Source organism: Gekko japonicus, unplaced genomic scaffold (genome assembly GCF_001447785.1).
Source record: "Gekko japonicus isolate JY-2015 unplaced genomic scaffold, Gekko_japonicus_V1.1 scaffold2065, whole genome shotgun sequence".
In the NCBI taxonomy this organism is placed as follows: domain Eukaryota; kingdom Metazoa; phylum Chordata; class Lepidosauria; order Squamata; family Gekkonidae; genus Gekko; species Gekko japonicus.
The window spans coordinates 192,412-213,670 of NW_015173198.1; the positions used below are offsets into that span (position 1 = coordinate 192,412).

The window sequence follows — 21,259 nt, forward strand, 5'->3', positions numbered from 1 at the left end:
TACCCAGTTCTCAGGGCACACACAGCTTGCGCTGCCTGTGTTCTGCTAAAGACCTAAACTGGAAAACTCAATCACAGATGGCCCCGTTTCACATTGAGGCTGAGCCTTTTGTGAGCTTCAGTGGGACATTTTGTATGGGATTCACTATTATTGACACAGGGTCGTATTTCACTAACTGCCATGCCACCTCCCCAATCGATTGATCCCGGCCCCACAGATAACCTAAATTTCAACAGTAAGTAGGCAGATGGGGTGGCAGCGGCAAGGGTAACTAACAGAAAGGAGGAGGAAGAGAGAAGAAGGGATCAGAGTAGGCCTGGTTGAGTATATCAACATATTGGTTTTATGTCGATTTTAATCATGTAAGCTGCTTTGGGTCCATACTGGGGAGAAAGACTGGGTATAAGCAGGGGTCATTTCATAGAAGAAGAGGTGCAGGAGCGCATTTGCAGAGCTCATTTGCATATGCCGCACCCCCTGACAAAGGGCAGGCATGCAAGCATGCCTGGGTTCCCTGCCCGATCTTCTCCAGGTGCCCCGCATTTAAATCCCCCCAGATGGTGGTGGCGGGGCTCTGCAGGCCTTCCCTGGCCCATCCCCCTTGGTGGGCGGGCCAGGAAAGGCAGTGGGGGGTGGCGCCCCTGGGCTCCTTACTGCTGGAGCACCATTCCGGCACGTTCCGGCAGGAAATGACCCCTGGGTGTAAATAAATAAATAAATTCACCGAGAGCAAATAAGAATCTGTTTTCTATACAAGAGCACCTACAAGATGGGGAGGGAAGTATCTGAGCCTGTTCAAAGCCTTTCGTTCACCACTGACTTAACTGCCTCTATAAGCATCCTTGGCCCAGATCTTTCAGTGCAGTGGGCTGACTTCCCTCTTTCCACAAATATCCACCCCCAGTCGCCTCTCCTGTCACCCCCCCCGCTTCCTTTACTCAAGAAGATATATTCATGAATATTTTTTTTTTAAAAAAAAAAACTTTTAAACTGGTTAGCACCAAGCTGGACATTTAGGTTTTTAACGAGTTCCTGCACCTGAATTCCCTGAGCACAACTCAGGTTCCCAGCAGCAGCAGAGCAGACTAGAATGGCTTTTAAAAATAAAATAAAGGAAAGCTCGATTGGGTGGGAAAGTGGGAACGCTTCCTTCCCCTCCGGCGCTGTTCTGAGCCCATTTGGGCTCTGTTTTTTAAAAGCTGTTCCCCACTGCTGCTGCGTGGCTGCGGCGGAACTCAAGTTGGGTTTGGGGATGCCAGACCCAACTACTTAAAAACCCAAACATCTAGTTTGGCCCGTATTCTTTCAGTTTTTAGTGTTCCTGTTTGGCTGATGTAGTTAAAAGAACCCCAAGGATTCCTACCCTTCCCTGGCTTCTTTCCACCCCTTGGACAAACTCTAGTTGCAGTTCCAAAGTGGTTTTTTCTTCATTAAATCAGTCACACTCTCTAATTCTCTATTCCAACCATTTTTTTTAGTCGCTGGGAGAAGCCCAGAGAACTAGCCAACAGTAGAATCCCAGAGGTATTTGAGAGGAAATTTGTGGTGGCCATGGGGTGAGAGAAGGAGGGGGGAGGCTCTAAGGCAACTTCCTTCTGGGCTGAAGAATAACCGATCCCCCACTTTGGCCTCTCCTATAGATTCTTTATACTCCATTCGCCCACAGTCAAATAAAAAGGGTCACACAAGCTTTAAAATAAAGATTGGTGGCATATAAGTTCTGTGCTCCCTAAAGGTCTCTCATTTGGAAACCCACTGGGCTGCTGTACTTATATGTCAAGAAAATAAAGACCCCCCCGCTTCTTAGACTTCATACAAATGCTAATAGGTCTAGCTAGAGATTTGACAGACGAGACATAAATGGAGATGAACAAAAAAGGTTTATTTAACAGAAAATCTATTTATCTATTTCCCAAACGTGGCCCCCATCTGCAGATACCTCAGTCTATGGTTTGGGACCACATAGTCACTAAACAGATTTTTCGGCAAACTTGGGGGACTCCTCAGGTTTGCAGAAAAATCTGAAATGTTAAAAAAATACATGGGGAAGCTAAATCCCCTGAAAAGCACTTATCTCTGGCGGTGGTCATTGCAGCCTGGGAGTCACACTGGACCCCCCTGGGAGCCATGCTGGTGGCACAGCCTGGGGGCACCACTGGGCCTGGCAGAGGCTGCACAGCCTGGGGGGACCACTGGGCCTGGCAGAGGCTGCACAGCCTGGGGGCACCACTGGGCCTGGCAGAGGCTGCACAGCCTGGGGGCACCACTGGGCCCAGTGGTGGCCGTGCAACCCAGGAGTCGTGGTGGGCTTGGTAGCAACAACAACTAAGCCCCTGGGCCTGATGAGTAATTGGGGAGGGATGAAATCTCCCCTGCAAGCAGTGTTCCCTCTAAGCCGAGTTAGTGTGAGCTAGCTCACAGTATTTTAGACTCCAGCTCACAGGTTTTTGTCTCAGGTCAGGAAGGAGGGCTCCAGAGCAAACTGATTTAGGCAGCAGCCCAATCGCCCGCTCACAGCTTTAATGCCAGCAGCTCACAGGGCTCCACAGCTTAGAGGGAGCATTGCCTGCAGGTACCATAGACGCACACTTGTAAAGGATTTAATAAGGTAAATTTGATGTGTGGATAACTTAAATACATAAAGTAAAGCTGGCTCTCAAATAAAGTAAATAAGCCCCGAGGGGAGATTTGATTCACCTTTCTCTCTGGACAGGTGGTTACCTCAGCAGACTCCAGGCTGCTCTTTCCTCTCACAGAGCACACTAGGGTTGCCGGCCCCCAGGACCCAGCAGGGCTCCCCTGCTTTTGCGGGCTTTTATCAGCTGCCAGACAGCTGGCCAACAGGGGAAATCCCCCCCCAAAAAAGCAGGGACATTGTCTCGTGATAACCCTGACACATTAGTGTGAGCTAGCTCACAGTATTTTAGACTCCAGCTCACAGGTTTTTGTCTCAGGTCAGGAAGGAGGGCTCCAGAGCAAACTGATTTAGGCAGCAGCCCAATCGCCCGCTCACAGCTTTAATGCCAGCAGCTCACAGGGCTCCACAGCTTAGAGGGAGCATTGCCTGCAGGTACCATAGACGCACACTTGTAAAGGATTTAATAAGGTAAATTTGATGTGTGGATAACTTAAATACATAAAGTAAAGCTGGCTCTCAAATAAAGTAAATAAGCCCCGAGGGGAGATTTGATTCACCTTTCTCTCTGGACAGGTGGTTACCTCAGCAGACTCCAGGCTGCTCTTTCCTCTCACAGAGCACACTAGGGTTGCCGGCCCCCAGGACCCAGCAGGGCTCCCCTGCTTTTGCGGGCTTTTATCAGCTGCCAGACAGCTGGCCAACAGGGGAAATCCCCCCCCAAAAAAGCAGGGACATTGTCTCGTGATAACCCTGACACAATGACATCACTTCCAGGTGATGTTATTGTGTTGGGGATGCTGTGCAGTGGCACTCTGCTTTTTGGGCAAACTCTATGGTTTTGAAGTCAAAAGACCATAAAGTTTTGCCCAAAGCATCGCCTGTGATGTCCCGCCCACCCCCCGAACGCCCCCCCAATCCCCCCGCCGCGATGGCAAGGGGACCTGGCAACCCTAGAGCACACCTTAACACTGAACCTACACACACAAGATAGGAAAGATGGCCCCCTAACAGGATGCTTATTTTTACCACTAAAATCAGTTTTTTCCCCTCAGCTGACCTCCAAACCCTATAAAAACCAACAAAGGCCCGGCTAAGCTGATGCTCCTTTCCAGTGCTGTGAAATCCCTGTCCAAAAATGGAAAAGGTTTCCTTCCCTTTTTAAACTGTGGTTGGCTCAGCCCCTCCCGTCCACGGGTACTGATTGGCTGACTATTGCTTAGATTTGCATGAGGCCTAAATCACGATGATTGGTTCAGAGCCCTGGAGGAGAGGCGGGACGTTTACGGATGATTGCCACAAATGTATGGGGGGGGGGATCGTCTCAGCATTGTCATTTGAAGGACTGTTTTTGCCTGTTTCTTTGCTTTCCTCCGTGTGACCAATAAAATAGTGTGCTGCAGACTCCCAGTCTTGGCTGACACAGGCATGTAGAAAGAAAAGGAAATTCAGCCGCTTCTTTAAAAATGAGGCGATTGGGGTTTTTCTCTGAGACAAGATCCTGAAAACAGAGCCTGTTCCAGCCTGAAGGCCCCCTTGCTGGCCGAGGTGCAGATGAATTCATGACGACCCTGAGTTTGAGTATATAGCCAGTTGTCTCGATATTTTTCTTGTTCTTTTCGCTTTTCTTTTGCGTAGTTTATCCTGCCTCCCTAACTGGTCTTCTTTTCTTCCACTTACAGTTCCTCTGTCTCAGGGACTTGGCATTTTACTTTATGATAGCTGTTTTTACTTATTTTTCACTTGTCTGGTTTTAACTTTTTTTTTGTAAGCCATTTTTCTTTAAGTCTGTCCGCTATCTTTTTTTTCCGTTTTAAAGAAATCTTGTACGCTAAACCCTTTCTGGAACAGCAGGAGGGCACTCCTGAGCCATTCACACACATAATTCTGGGGGCACCACCGGGCACCACCACAGACGATAATTAATCCATTATTTTGTTTTTTGTATTTTGTAGTGTTGAAACTATGCCCATGAAAAAGTAAGAGATTTTGATTGCTATTCTGGCATTTGAAAGGGTGGTGGGGGTTTTTTGTTCTTTTTTTTATGGAGCTTGCTTTTTTATTTTTATTTTTATTTGAAAAGGTGGGCTAGTTGGGATATGTTACATTTTTATTCTGTTTTTTCCGCATATTGCTCTACATAGTTAGTTAAATGCAGAGCATGTCGAAGTAAAGAGTGTTCTGTGGAATTAATTCAATTTCCATGGCTCCATGTACACTCTGAGATATTCTACAGGCTCCAGTAAGGGTGTACCTGGTTACACCATTATAAATACTGAGCTTTTCGCATTGTTTTGTTATATTCGCGGGGGGGAGTTGGGGTTGTTGTAGGTTGCCATTGGCAACAGTTTTTGGAAAGGCAACTGCCACAGCTTATAAAAACAGATGGGTAGAGTTGTGTTGGTCTGAAACAGGAGAACAAGGTTTGAGTTCAGTGGGAAAACACCCTTGCCATACTATCATTCATCATCTTTGTAACCATTACTCTGTATGAAGCTGCATCTTATCATTAATCCCGTCCTTTCTTGGTATATTTATTTTATTACAGTTTGGAAAATGGTAATAATGGTTATCATAAAGAGAATTTATATGGTATACACAATCCAATTATGACCAGGTAAACGATGTTTGAAACTGCCTGCCTTTTGAGTCCTCACTTAATCTGTCGCTCTGCACGTTTCTCTGCATGCTGGAAGCTGGAACCATTTTCTTTTCTGCATGCCTTCTCCCTACTTAGTTCTTTTTAGAATGCTCTGCACAGCATGAGATATCATAACTTCACAATGAAATGGCACAGACTGCAAAAACTTTTAAGCCACATTCTGCCTCAAAATACGTCCTGTATCTGAAAATTGCAGATTCTCAGAGGTGGTATTCACTGTATAGAAACCTTTCTATCTTCATCCTGTTTATGGAGAACTACCACTAGTTTGAACCGGAAATCCTCACATTGCTTTTTCCTGTTTACAGGGCTGTAAAATGCTCCTCCACTTTCTGACAAGACACACCCCTCTTTTAAAAACGTTTAGCATAGTGGTTTCAATTGCCCTTACTTACCCTCAGTGACATTCAACAACCAAATCTGATTGGGTAGATAATGGTATGATGTCATTCAATGCACAACTCTTTTGTGGGTGGGGTCACCCGTGTAGTTCATCCACAGGGAAGGAAGAAACAGCAACTAAGGGAAACAGGACACAGTTTTTGAGGACCAAGGATAAGAAAATGCAATAATATTTTCTCGTCCAGCAGTTTGGTCATGAAAGTGTTTGTGCAGGGTGGAATTGGACTTGCCTCTAAACTGTATCAAAACAAAAGTTCTGAATCTTAGAAAAATGTCTGATGGTTTGAACAAAGAAGTAGGCTGCGTACATGCATGAAAACGGGAGCATGGGGGTGAACCAGAATTGTCTGACAGTGCGGGGCCCCGGAGAGAGCACTTGGATCACTGTAGGAGTTCCTCACGGGTCACACAGAACACTGATTGTCTCAAGGATGCATGATGTTGAAAGTGCCTCCTAAGAGATTGCTTCATAATTATATAACAGTTGAAAATATATGGCCATGTGAAGGTGCCTCATATAGCGTCAGCCCCCCTCTTCATATTCGTCTAGGGCAGGGCTGCCTACTTTGACCACCAGGGGCCCACCAGGGTCTCGGGCTGACATCTTTCTTAGCCCTGCTGCTCTCTGAGGTCCTTTTCACGGGAAATTCCATGGTTTGAACCCAGGACTTCCTACATACAAAGCACGTAGTCTACCATCAAGTGATGCCCTCTCTGTAGTGCAGCCAAAAGAACACACAGAACAGAGGTATTTCCTACAGCTAAAACAGTCATTCTTACACTGATTATTTTTTAAAATAATTGTTATGTACATCCATTACTCTAATTAGTATTATATCTCTTGGTTCTCAATGAGTTCAGAATTCCTTACATAGGACTCCATCATGCGAGCCGTCTACAGGGCCAGAATAGCAGAACAGAAGGACAGTTTCAGGCATGTGCTTCCCCACTTCCATGGAATGGAAAGGCTGGACATTATATGGAGCTTTGTCTCAAATGTCTAGACATCCACTGTGCTCGGAATACTCGAGACCTTACTGCACTCTTGTGAGCAGAAAATGTTTGCTTGCGTGTAAGCGCAACAGGACACTATCTCCTTCCAGCATCAACCTCTTGCACTTTGTGGGGTGCCACCCTGGAATTGGGGTAGTGATGACCGGAGCATTAGAAGGGGGCAGCTAACAACCCCCCCGTGTTCAAACAGATCCTTGGATCCTGTCCATTACCTTCATTGTTTCAGATCTACATTTTTAAGTAGAATTTTTAACAAACAAGAGGGTACTTGAGACTATAATAAATAAGTTGCGTATAAAAGTATTAATTGCTGTAAAGCAATCAGTCTTAGTCTAAAGCACTCTAATAAAGACATCTGATGTCTTCTTCGTGGTCTCTGTGCATCACACCTCTGAGATATGTTGTGCCTGTGCTGACCCTGATTGGTAAACTTGAAAGATAAAAGGGATTTTCGCACCCGCTCCCGTGTCACATGCAGGGGACTCCACTGTGCATGACTACAGGGAGGGGCATGACAATCCCACCAGTTTTCTTCTGACTGCCACACTGTTAGGATCTCCTTCGCTCCAGTCGGTAACTTCTCCTTTTCCTGGCCTATTCGGCCCTTTTTTCTTCTACCTCATCTTCTACAGTCCATGGAACAGACTGTAAATTAGTGTTAGATTTTTCAACGAAGGGCTTGGCCCTCATGGGCCACCCTTCCCTTATAGCCCTCTCTTCGTCTGCTGGCTTATGGCCAAAAGGTGTGGCTTTTCCAAGCGGTGCTTGAAGTGCAGCAGCAAAATTGCACCCCCTGACGGACACTCCCTCTGCCTCTTGTGCCTCAACTCACCAAGTTGATTCCTGCATACACTGTTCTCAGTTTTTGAGGCAAATGAGAAAGAACAGAGCTCCCAGATTATGCAGTGCTCTCCTGGAATCAGCACTGTCACCACCAATGCTCCCTCTAAGCTGTGGAGTCTTGTGAGCAAAAATTCTACTTTGTGAGCGACTGGCGTTAAAGTGGTGAGCGAGCGATTTGGCCACTGCATAATTTGGTTTGCCCTGGAGCCCTCCTTCCTGAGCCAAGACAGAAATGTGTGAGCCGGAGGCTAAAAAACTGTGAGCTAGCTCACACTAACTCAATTTAAAGGGAACACTGGTCACCACCTATGGCGTTGTCCCAGGAAACATCTGGTCACGCCTCGATGTTGACCCTGGCTTCGGCATCGACTGCCATGCTGTCTCCAACTCCGGCTCCTAACGACATTGATTGACTGATACTCAAACACTCGGTCCCAGCGTTGAAGTCCAAAACCCACACCCCTGCCCAAAATGCAGAGCGGGTAAGGACATTAACCCTGTCAAGCAGAAAAAAGCACAAGAGAGACGCAGAAGGACCTAAGGGCTCCCCTCCCAAGGTTCCATCGACACCTCATTGCATAGCAGAACTGTCCTCTATGCCTCCGATTAAACTGCTTGACTCTCCGGTCTGCAACCGACCACAGAGTGGAACATCCTTGCCTGATTTGCATCCTATCCAGCTCACAGACTTGGAGCATGATATGGACTTAACTCAATCCTCCAGCATCGAGAGTCCCCATACTGATGGGGGACAATGGAACTTTCCACGTTCCTCACCACATCACTGGTCCACTGATGATCAGGATCGACCATCAGGGCTCTCCCCTGTACCAACTCCATGGGACCAACGCCAATGGCAATTCCTATACGGGGCTTACCCACTCTCTGCTGGCATGCCTTGGCTTCCGCCTTGTACATGGATGGAGTGGGATTGACAATCCGTGTCTTCTCGCCTCTTTCAGTATCGAGAACCCAACCCGATGCCAGAGAAACCACTGAAGCAGCCATCGGTACCAACAGACAAGCGACATAATCATCAACCTGTACCCAAAGAGAAAGTTCCCCCATCGATGCCGACACCCTCAGTATCAAATTTCTCTACACCAGTTCAGTACTTGGAGCAGTCCAACCAGTCAGATCTTTCTAGCATCTCAGCACAAGAATTGGGTGATGAGGGCCCAGAGCATCCGGCAGATCCCTCTCCCCCGTAAAAGATGTTGGAGGTTCTTCCAATCTCCCCTTCAGAAGACTTAAAATCATATGGGGAGTTCATCAAATGGATGGCCAATACTTTGACACTGTCCACCACAAAAACCCCACCCGTGGTCAGTGACACAGTTTCAACATCGTTCAGATGGACACTTCAATAGCCGTCGCCCTCCCTATGATGTCCATACTACTGCAAGCAGCAAAGTCTCCTTGGCCTCATCCAGCATCCACTCCGATTTTCAGCCGCAGAATTGACCATGTGTACAAGATCCAAGATACAGGAGCTGAATTCCTGTTTACACATCCTAAACCGAACTCTGTGGTGATCATCTCGTCCTCAAAAGGTAGGTGCATGCACTCCACACCTCCTGATAAGGAAGGGGAAAAGTTGGATTCCTTCAGGGGAAAATTCTATTCTGCTGGTGCCCTGGACATAAAAACCTTTAGTTATGCAGCCTGTATGGGCAGGTACCAGTATGCCTCTGGGAACAACTGTCTGAGTTTATTGCATCCCTCCCTGAGGATCTCAACTGTCAGGCTAGATGGATTCAGAAAAAAAGGGATGCTGTTGGCTAAATAGCAACTTAATTCAGCCAAACATACATTAAATGCACCAGCCAAAACGCTTAACTCAACCATTGCTCTTCGTCGCCACGCATGGGTGAGATCCACTACCCTACAACACGATACCAAGTCTTACATGAAAGATCTTCCCTTTGAGGGTGAAGGTATTTTTAGTTCCACCACAGACACTGTTCTTCAGGACCTGGATAAGAGTATAAAGACATCTCATAATCTAGGTGTATCTTCTTCCTCCAGACAGAGTAAATCCAAATTCTGGAACAAGCCTTGGTCTCACCGGTCCTTTCACAAGTCATACACTGAAATGCAATGGCAACAGAGATCTTCTCATACATCTCCTCATGTGTACGGAACCAAACCTAAATTCGCCACTACCACTCAGTCTCGAACCAAAGCTTCCAAGGGCCCCAAGCAGGGTCTTTGACTCGGGACTCTTGTCCCTGCCATTGGGACCTACTCACCTCCATCCCTACCTTGCTGCCTGGAGACAGATCATGTCAGACAAATGGGTCCTTTCTCTCATCTCAGATGGGTATATGATAGAATTTGCCATGTTCCAACAGTGTCAACCTTCATTGCCACTCTTTCATCCACCACTCTCCTAGAAGAAGTGCAAAATCTGTTAAACAAACAAGCAATAGAACCTGTACCCCCTCACAGCTGCCCTCTTGGCTTTTACTACCATTATTTTACTGTCCCCAAGAAGGATGCAGGCCTCCGTCCCATTATGGACCTCCGAGAACTCAATTGTTTCATTGCCTGCAAAAAGTTCTATATGACATCGCTGCAAAACATCCTTCCCCTTCTGGGGCACAGCGTTTGGATGGTGACCCTAGATTTACAGGACGCCTATTTCCACGTAATGATACATCACTGTCACAGACAGTTTCTTCGATTCACCATAGGGGACCAACATTACCAGTACAAAACTCTCCCCCTCAGTCTGTCTACAGCTCCTCGTGTCTTTACGAAGACAGTGGTGGTGATTGCCGCGCATCTGCATCTTCAAGGGATAAATCCAATAAATAAATAAATAAATAAATATCTTCCCATTTATAGACGACTGGTTGTTAGTGGTGGATTCCAAATCAGCTCTTCTTCAACACATAGATTTGACTCTGACACTGCTGAATTCTCTGGGTCTGCGTGTAAATCACAAGAAGTCGATGCTCAACCCATCCACAAGGGTCCAGTTCATAGGGGCAATTCTAGACTCTCTGGTTTGCAAAGCTTTCCTTCCCACCCAAAGCGGGTGGAAGACATCACCTGTCTCATTCAACAAATCCATCTACAGGGTGAGGCATCTGCCCTACAGCTTCAACGCCTCTTGGGTATGATGGCCGCCATAACTGCGGTAAATGTATTTGCCACACTCTGTGGTTCCTAAGACAGTTCAACTCTCAGCATCAGTCGCAGTCTCAGCGCTTCCTCATTCCATCGCACATCCTGATCTCCCTGGAGAGGTGGGAGGATCAACGAAACCTGCTAGCGGGTGCACCCTCCCACCCACCTGCTCCGTCCTTGTCCACAGCAACAGATGCATCCCTGTGGGGCAGGGGCACTCATCTCAAAGGCTTGTGCGTGGGCTTCATCTGGGAAGCTCACCTGTCACACCAGCACATCAATTTTCTGGAACTTCTGGCTATCAAGTACGCCTTTCAGTCCTTCGGTCACCTACTTGCTGTTCTGTGCACGCAGTTGCTGTTCTGATGGACACCACCACTGCCCTTTGTTATATAAATCGCCAGGGAGGCGCAGTCTCAAGAAGCCTGTGCAAGCTGACTTTGGAAATTTGGGACAAATGTCAGTCCAGAAATGACTTCCTGGTTGCAGCTCATCTCCCGAGCTCACAAAATATGACTGCAGATTTTCTGAGCAGGGGAGGAGCATTACTGCATGAGTAGGAGCTCAATTGGAGGTATCTCCAACCCGTGTTCAATGTGTGGGGCCAACCGCTGGTGGACGTTTTTGCGACATGGCAGAACAAAAAATTGTCGTCTGTTCTGCTCCAGAGTAGGAGCAGACCCTCTGTCACTAGGGGATGGCCTCTTTTACCCCTGGTTTTATCAGCATTTATTTCTCTTCCCTCCAGTTCTGCTACTCACCAGGGTGATTCAGAAGACCATGCGGGAATCCCTGAGAAGTATTCGCATGATGCCCTGCTGGCCTTGCCAGCAATGGTTCCCCATGCCGCTTCAACTTTCAAAGGGACCCTTTCACCATTTTCCGTCAGCCCCAGATCTTTTTATATCCCAGGGAGGCCTGGTGCTTTACCACATTATGCCATACCTGAAACTTACAGCATGGAGAATTCACTGACAGTCCTCAAACAGAGGATAGAACATGTGCTATTGAACTCCCGAAAGCCCTCCATCCACAAATCCTGTAGCCACAAGTGGAAAAAATTCTTGGGCTACCTTAATTCCGTTGGGCTACCTCCACCCCCTTTCAGATTTGTCTGCTATTTTTGGTTTTTTGTTGTCTCGTTTGGACGCAGGTCTCAGTCACTCTTCACTGCGGGTGCATCTGGCAGCTGTCTCAGCTCTTCATCCTCCGATCGATGGGTACTCTGTGTTTACTCAGCCACTCATTAAGACGTTTCTAAAAGGGCTCATCTGTCTTTTCCCTCCACTTCGTCACCCCTCACCATCCTGGGACCTTCCATTGGTCCTAACGAAACTTTCTGGGTGACCGTTTGCACCTATGGCTACATGCAGGGGTCCGAGGGTAGTAAGCCTGGCGCCAAGCTGGACTGGACCCCGGAGTGCCAGCAGGTTTTCGACAGACTCAAATAGCTGTTTACTTCTGAGCCCATTTTACACCACCCTGACGAAAACAAGTCTTTTGTAATCCACGTCGATGCATCTGATGTAACAATAGGAGGTGCAATCCTGCAACAAGGGGAGGATGGAAGGCTCCATCCCTTGGCGTATGTGTTGAAAAAGTTCTCCCCTACAGAGCGTAAGTGGACGATTTGGGACAAGGAGGCAGCGGCCATCAAGCTGGCCCTTATGACCTGGAGGCACTGGTTGGAGGGAGCACAGGTGCTGTTCAAAGTGTGGACGGATCACAAAAACCTGAGAGCCTTATGCATGCCCCGGCGCCTTAATGCCAAACAGCTATGCTGGGCGGAGTTTTTGTCTAAATTCCAGTTTACCCTCCATCACCTCCCCAGGAAGGCAAACTCCCTGGCAGATGCACTTTCCCGTCTCCCGCAGCATGACAGGCAAAGAGAGGAAATCATAGACTCCATGTTCACACCCACACATTGGGGGGCGGGGGGCGGTGGTGACTCACAGCCGGGTGAAAGCCGAGACTCCTAGTGACACTGAACCTTGGATTTGCAAATTTAAAACTGTTCACTGAAGGGGGCATGAAAGACTTTCACGGCGACAATTCAGTAGCGCAGAAGGGGGACGGATGTTGGGACGGGTGGGAGATTGTTTGTACCTAAAGCGTTGAGGGGGAAAATCCTGACATGGGTGCATGAAAATAAAATGGCGGGGCATTATGGGTTCCTGAAAACTCTGCACCTCCTTCAAAGACCGTTCTGGTGGTTGTGCATGAGGGCAGACGTTTCCTTGTATGTGAGTTCTTGCCAGACTTGCCTAATGGGGAAACGGAGACCGGGAAAGCCCCCCGGAACTCTGCAACCCCTTGAAATGCCAGAGAGACCATGGGCAGTGATTTCTATGGACTTTATAACTGACTTACCTTTCAGTAAAGGGAAAACAGTAATTTGGGTTGTGGTTGACACGTTTTCTAAGCAGGCGCATTTTATTCCTTGCAAGCAACTGTTCCCAGCCAGGTCCCTGGCCAAGCTCTTCATGCATCACGTCGTGCGGCTGCACTCGCTTCCACGCAAGATAATTTCAGACAGGGGGGCACAGTTTGTTGCTAAGTTCTGGAGGGAACTGCGGCAGATGTTGGGGGTGGAGCAAGGGCTCAGCAGTTCCTATCACCCGGAGACGAGCGGCCAAATGGAATGGGTGAATCAGTTAGTGGAACAGTTCCTCAGGTGCTTCACGAATTATCAACAGGATGACTGGGTCAACCTCCTCTCTTACGCGGAATATAGTTACAATAACTTGGTGCCACAGGCCTCTCCCTCTTTATGGCTGTACATGGGTACAAGGGGGCCCCCCTCCCTACGGTAACTACCCAGGAGCCCAAAGGGGGGGACTTGCAATCGTGGGGGGGGCCTTAAAGAATCGATGGTTCCTGATACAAGACACTGAACAGGGCGAAAGAGGAACACAAAAAGCAAGTTGATAAAGGGAGAGCTCCGGAATTGGAGCTGCACCCTTGGGGCTCGGTGTATCTCTCTACAAAAAACATAAATGGGCTCCAGCCGGGGTAAAAGCTGAGGTGGAAGTATATTGGTCCCTTCAAGGTGGTGAGCGTCATGAACAAAGTGGTGGTGGAACTTCATTTACCTAAAAATCTGCGTCATATTCACTCTGTCTTTCATTTCAGTCTACTGAAACGGGATCCAGGACCGAACGAATGGAGACCTCAGCCGGCTGCTCCACCTCCTCAAATTGTGGATGGTGATCCCCACCAAGTTGTTGAAAAAATCCTTGATTCTAAATTGAGGCGCAACCGATTGTACTACTTGATTAAGTGGAGGGACTTTGATGAATCGCATGATGAGTGGGTGAAATGTGAACACGTTAGAGCCCCTTCTCTCATCCGTGCATTCCATAACAAATACCCCCACAAGCCGAAGGGGTGAGAGATCTTGGGAGGGGCAGCGTGTCAGGCTATCTGTGAATTTTACTGCTCACCTGCCATGGAGAAGGCCCCCCCCCCATCTCTTTCATGTATTGGGAGCTTGACACCATAGTGGAGCCAAATGTTGATTTTTTTCAGCGTTGATTGGGGCTGATGTCGAAGACAGAGCGGCCGCCGATTCCAATGCGGGCGTCGACATCGAAGCGTGCCCGGAGCATCTTACTTGTTTGTTATTCTGTTTTCTTGGTAGATAGAGGCTACATGTCTGGGGGGAGGGGGGGATAAGCAACTGTTGATTCTGGTGGGAGGGATGCTCCAGAGGAATGCGTGTTTAGTGGGGGGGTAGTTGGCTGTTAGTCCTGGTGGGTAAAATACCACAGGATGATTGGGTCCTGATCTTTTATGGCTGCTGTTTGAAACCACTATATCTGTAACCTTTGGCAATAATCTTTCGTTCTAACAAAGAGGTGTCCAGAATGGTATCTATCAACGATCTCAATAAAGTTAGTTTTTTTCAGACTGGCTGTTGTTGAGAACTGATTTAACACTGCTTCTGACAATACCACTTCGTTACATTTGCAATGCAGCGACTTGGGCCACCCCTCACATGTTTGTGAAGCATTATGCCCTTGATGTGCGTCTCCATCAATGGACTTTGGTGGGGCGCTCGGTGTTGCAATCAGTGTGTGTCTGAGCACCCTCCAGCACCCTCCTCCAGGTAGGCCTTTGCTTGTTACTCTCCCAGAGGTGTGATGCACAGAGACCATAAAGAAGACCAGGCTTCCTCGAGGGGTGGTGGGCTCTCCGTGGTCACCTGCGCATCCACACCACCCACCCTCCTTCCCCACTGCCGTTGGTCCACTTAGTTTTCTCTGAGACTATTGGCAGTGGTCAGAAGCAACTGGCAGGATTGTCGTGTCCCTCCCTGTAATCATGTGCAGTGGAGCCCCCTGCATGTGACTCGGGAGCGGGTGCGAAACTCCCTATTAGCTTTCAGGTTTACCGATCGGGGTCGGCACAGGCACACTATATCCCAGAGGTGTGAATGCACAGGTGACCACTCGAAGATCATCAGTTACAGGTAAGCAACCTGTTTTTCAAAAATATAATTGAAAATGATTTTTAACTGACAGGTCCTCAATTAAAATTATTCTCTGTCCTGTCCCTTTCAAGGTTTCTTTTAACAGAAGTGGTACCAGAGACAGATACTGAAGTCTAGGGAAAAAACAGTTCACATATAGTTAGACCAAGGGCGTTTCCACATTCTCATTTTTCTTGCTTGTGTGTCCATATTGTTGGGGGGGGGGAATGTTCTACACGTGTTTTGCTCCCTGTAGTGGTTGATTTGATATTACATCACTTTATGTCTGACATATCTCCCTGCAGATTTAAACGTCGTGTTTTTATGCTGAAAATAAACCAATGTAGTATCAGATTGACCACTAGAGGGAGCAAAACACCCGGAGAACAGATGCCCCCCCCCCCCCCACCGCACACAGCAGCCAAACAAGGGAAATGGGAATGTGGGAGAGCCCTGAGCGTCCTGCCGTTTTCGTTCCCTTCCAGCTGGGTCCTGATCTCTCCACCCTCTTGTTATCTTCAGCTGTTTTAGGGATTTCGCATTCCAGCTTTTTAGTTGGCTGCAAGGAGGTCCTGCATATTGGCTAACTTTACACCTTACATTTCTTGCGTGCTGGCAGCTGTTCCACACTATAAGTGCATGTGGTATTTATGGTGAGAGAGGTCTACTTTTCCTCTGCTTAATCTAGAAGTGCATGAATTAGCCGCATGAGGCAACCCCACCCCTGTATACTATGTGGCCTGAGTTAGGGAAAAATGTATTTGAAACTACCTGTAAACCGCTCAGAGACCCTTCGGGGTCAGAGCGGTAAATAAATCGAATGTATAAATAAATTAAAAAAATAAATGAGCAAATTGGGGGATGTGGGAGGACTAAATGAGATGACATTTCCTTGTCCGTAAATTTTCTAGGAAGAAACAGGTGTCTTCCATCTAGAAAATGGCTTCAAAATCTTGTCAGAAAAATCAGAGGAAGTTTTTCGGGGGGGGGGGGGGGGTTTGCATGCACAAACATTGGCTTTTCATTTCAGTCACTGTTCTGTGCTTTACCAGCATTGCAGACTCACTATTAAGATGGTGTTGCCCAAAATGTTGCTGGTTTTTTTGTGTTTTCTCCTACAGCTCTTCTGAACAGTGGTAGTACAGACCAGACACACCAAGGGGTAAGTTACGTTGTTTATCCGGGTAAAGAAAAGTTCTCTCAGCTCAAGTTCTTGCACATAACACCTTCATGCCCAGCCTGCGTGGTCCCAACCCTATCATCAGCCTCTTCCCCTTCCCCTCAAGGCACCCATGTGGGGTACTCTACATCTAGGGCTGCCAAGTCCCCCAGGGGGGCGGGGGTTTTCCCGCCCAAAGGGCCCCCAACCCGTCATTCTGGATCTGGCCAGCAGGGGGATCCCCACCCCCAAAGTGCCCAGATGGGCCAACGTGCCTGGGGCGATAACAACGCCCAGAAGTGATGTCATTGAGCTGGGCACGTCGCCTGGTGACGTGCCCAGCATGATGACGTCACTTCCGAGTGATGTCATCACGGTGCGCGCATGCGTAATGTCCCGGGCTGGGACCAACACTGTGCCAGGTAAGACATTTGGCAACCCCATCTACATCTGAACCAGCCCTAACAGTGACTGGAAATAATCGTTATGCCAATAAAGGTTATTGGAATTGGAATTGGATTGGAAAAAATAATTAGGCATGACCTTCTTTTACTTCAGCTGTTTTGTAATGTGACGTGGTCTTTTTCTCTCTCTCGTGCTTTCATTTTCAGTCAGTGGAAATCATGCATCAGGTTCTCCTGAGAAACACCGCATCTTTCCAACCGATGTCAAGTTCCACATTTACATTTTAAACCCCAAGACTGCCTCATTTGGGGGCCTGTGGGGAGCAAGTAACGCTGAGTGAAAACTACTGAGCCCCCTACCGTAAAATGTTGGATGAGTCCTTGGCGATCGGACCGCACAACGAACATCCATTATGTGCAGTTCAGTTCTGTTATTAAGATTGAACTATAAAGGACTTGGAGGTCTTGTTTTCTAAAACTGGTTTTCCACTTCAGTGTCTATTCCGCATCATGTAGCATAAATGGCTTAGTTTACACGGAGTTGTGGGGGAGGGTATGGGTTTACTTCAGATTAACTGCCCGGTCCAAGTTCTGAAGTTCGGAGATGTTAACACACATTCACTGTGTTTACATGAAGAATATGTTTTGTGTACAAACACTTTTGTATCTGTGTTTTTTACAGCTGTCTTGCAGCAGATTTTTTTAAAAATATTGTTTGTTATACTTCACAAGCGACCTGTTGAGTATGATCAGGGTGTTTTTTTCGTGTTTGTTTTTTTGTGTGCTGTTGGGCGGGCACATTAGACTGTAAAGAAGTATGGAAGCCTGCAGTATCTTGTACATTGTCTTTGGAAGAGCTCTGATAATCAAAAGGTTATTCTTCCCTCTTTCTGAATTATTTACTGTGCTGTGTCATGAAGACCAAAAGTATATTTTTTAACAAAAACAGCTCCAGACGTTGTGGACAAGTATGCAGTTGGAACAGAACAGCAAACCTTCATTGGAACCTATGCAAAGATCGCACGGAGACAGCGGTGCCCAAAGGCCTATTCAGCAAATTATGTACCCTGAATGGGAAGAAAGGCAATGTACTCAGGGGTCTGCCTTGGTTTGCTACTGTGAATTCAGTGTGATGCCTAAATGGAGCGACATTTCTGGTTCTGTCTGGGTATTCCCTGTGCACCCAGCCTTTTAAGGGATAAACACTGTGTGTTGACCATGCATACAGAGATGTGTATACATTCACCCCATTTAGATGTTAGAGCAAAGGCACAGCCGCAAGGTGGGGCTGACCCACAATCCCAAACCCGCTGTTACAGTCAGGTTATGCCAGTTGCCAAAGGGTGTGGCTAGGCCCCAAGTGAAGACGCCAGGCCCTTCCACCAAGTTCTGCATTGGTCATAACTCGTCGGCTGTATTTTGGAAAAGGAAAGTGTGACGATTGCATCAGTATTCGGAAGCTGAGGCTCTCTGCGAGTCTTGACTTTGGGCACGAAGGTTGCACAACTAATTTCAAAAGAACTGTCCAAAAGTGGGGGGGGGATTAAAAGTCCTCTGAGAAAATAAGGAGGCATTTTGTTTTTGGTGGGTGGATGCCGTCTGCAGGCCTGTCGTGTTGGGCCGTTTTCTTACCTTCTGGCAACCGTCAGCTCTTCCAAAGTATCGAAGACGGCTGATTTTAACACTTGACCTTGGTTCATATAGGAGCCCGTTCAGTGGAGTCACTGGTGATCTTAGACCTGGTGTTTGTGCGTCATTTGCCCGGTCTATGTACCTGTGGCAGTTAACTCATGCACTATGCTCCATCCAATGTAAGTGCTTTTCCCTACTTATCTCAGTATTGGGGAAAATGCCACACGTGAAAGCAGCTCTCCAATTTAATAAAAATTGGGATTAATTTAAGTTAATTTACCTAGAAGGACAAGTTGATTACTTCTACTAGCATATTATATATAAAGTTAAAAATAGACAATAGGTTCCTATTTTTGATTTGTCCTCAAATTGTTTAAATAAAAATGAAAGCATGAATTATAGCTGTGTAATTTGAACAGTTGATGCATTGGATTAAAACTTTGGATCAAACCAAAAGTAAAAAGGATTGCTACTTATTTGCAAAAGGAGGTTGTGTCATTGGGATGGACTGGTTTTTGTCTACTCTTAAATCTAGTTTATGTATTTGCCATATTTCTGTACTGCTTTTCCCACGAAGTCACAAAGCTGTTCTCAATTTAAAATCAGTGGGTTGGATCTAGCCAGTTCTTTTCCCCACTATAAGTCTCACTTAAGCACTTTCTTCCTGCAGTCCCAGTACTCTCAAGCCCTTTTGTCCATGCGGATTGCTTGATTCCCAGCTCAGCCTTCTTGGTGGTTAAAGAGGACCCTTCCTCCCTTTTTTTCACCCATGGAAAAGCTAAGCTAAGCTAGATCCAACCTAAACATCAAAAGAATAAAATAAACACTCCAAAAGCAATTCCACATCCTCTGAAAACATCTCACCCATCTCATAATTCAGTAGTGGTAGAAAAGAGCAAGTAGCACCTTAAAGACTAACAAAGCTTGTAGCAGGGTATGAGCTCTCGTGAGTCACTGCTCACTTCTTCAGATACAGCTAGATTGTGAGTCCATCTGTCCTATATATTGGAAAGTGAAGTGATTTCAGATGCTAATGACATTAGCAGGTGAATGACAATAGCAGGCATGATTGGATTAGGTGTGATATGCAGAGGGGTAGTAAGCATGGAGAAATCAACATTGGTAATGAGACAGGAAACCTAGGTCTCAATTCAGTCCAGGAGGATGCATTGTCTTGAGCTTCATTATCAGTTGCAATTCAAGCAGTCTCTCTTGATCCAATTCAGTAGTGGTGTAAAATGTTCCCGTTTTAAAAGATCTCAATTTCCCTTTTGAATGCTTGGCAGAATAAGAGAGTCTCTTCACCCTGTCTCTGAAAAGAGGTAAGTGAAGAAGAAATGTGTGCTTCTGGGGGAGAGCATTCCAGAGTGTTGGAGCAGCCACTGAAAGGGTCCTGTTCTTTAGTAGAGCTTGAACTAGAACCTGGGAGGGGATTCTGAGCAGAGTCTCATTGGCACATCTTAAAAGCAAAAGGGCTCCTATGGAGGTAGATGCTGTCCAAAGATGTTCTGGCGTCAAGCTGTTTTAAGGTCAAAAACAACACCTTGAAAAGTGCCTGGAAGTAAATAGGCATCCAGTGAAATTATTGAAACAATGAACCCTTTTGCTTACCCATCACAACAGGTAGACAGTCACATTTTGGACTAATTGCAACTTGTAGACAGTGTTCAAGGGTTGCCCTGCATAGAGCTCATTGCAGCAGTTTAGTCTAGAAGTTACCAAGGCATGTATAATGGTAGCATTGTCTCTTGGTTCTAGTACTGGTTCTAGTGTAGCTGGTGAATCAGCTGAAGTTCATAAAGTCATTCATTATCTGAGATACCAGAAGTTCTGGATCCAGTAGGTTCCCTGCGCTACAGTCCTGAGACTTCTGGATCAGATTGCATGCTTCCTGAATAGACACTGTTCTTCTCAAATAGTTTGCGGAATCCTCCATCATCTTTGGATGTTCTGTTTATTCCTTCTCTAGTCCACCACCATCTCCAGACATCTGTCAAAATACTAGCTCTAGGAGTGTATTTGTAGTGACCCATCAGCTTAAGTGAAACCTAAAGCTTTGAATCATAATTTCTGGGTCTGTGTCGTGAAAGAACGGCCAACCCAGTGAGGCTTTCCCACATATTTCTAGAAGAGTGACCTTCGATGTGATACTCAGTGATGTGTTTCCAGCAGCCCGCTTCCTTCTTCCCTGGACCAAAGAGCAGGTCTGGCTTTCTTCAGCTCACTGGAGCAGGAGCTGTTTTAGAAGACCCCGGACTGCATCACCTTTGGCTCTATACATTGAAGAAATATGGATGGCTGCAACTAGTATTCTAATAATCTCCTCGGTCTGTTGCTACAGAATACAAATGTTAATTCTTCTACTACTACTGTGCATTGCTGTGTTTTGTCCTTTCTTCCAGGTTAGGAAGGATGGGAGGTTAAAACCAGGCTCGTGTTGTACATAATTTACCCACCCATTATTTACGCAAGTAAATTTTGCTTTATTTTTTTAATGGTGATTCAACTTTTGAATGTGTGCACCATTCTGCATAAAATGATGGGGAAATGAAGGATATTGAAATACCCTCAAACATGTTTTATAAGGTAAAATAAAATTAAACGTTTTGTGTTAAATGAGAGAAAAATGTAGGGGATAGTAGAAATATTTTATTTAAAACTATCAAGCAAAGATTATTTCTGTAGATAAACAGAGAGACTATCTTAAGAAATATAATACTATCAAGTTAAGCGAAGAACAGAAAGGAAAATTAAATGGACCTATAACAATACAAGAAATTGTAAATACAATTAAAATCCAAAAGAAAGGGAAAGCGCCTGGACTAGACAGATTACCAATTGAATATTACAAGTGGATTACCAATTGAATATTACAAATGGAGACCCGCAAGAAACTTGCGGG

The 21,259-nt window shown here is 46.4% G+C and overlaps 1 protein-coding gene across 1 annotated transcript in view; it reads left to right on the forward strand.

Moving 5' to 3' along the window:
* Positions 1-17,229, forward strand: part of PROM1 (prominin 1) — a 139,224-nt gene extending 121,995 nt beyond the window's left edge. The window contains exons 25-27 of the mRNA XM_015422650.1: positions 5,184-5,252; positions 16,284-16,324; positions 16,933-17,229. Coding sequence (XP_015278136.1) covers positions 5,184-5,252; positions 16,284-16,302 — 88 coding nt within the window. The 3' untranslated portion in view covers positions 16,303-16,324; positions 16,933-17,229. The remainder of the gene's footprint in view (positions 1-5,183; positions 5,253-16,283; positions 16,325-16,932) is intronic.
* Positions 17,230-21,259: the final 4,030 nt, after the last annotated feature.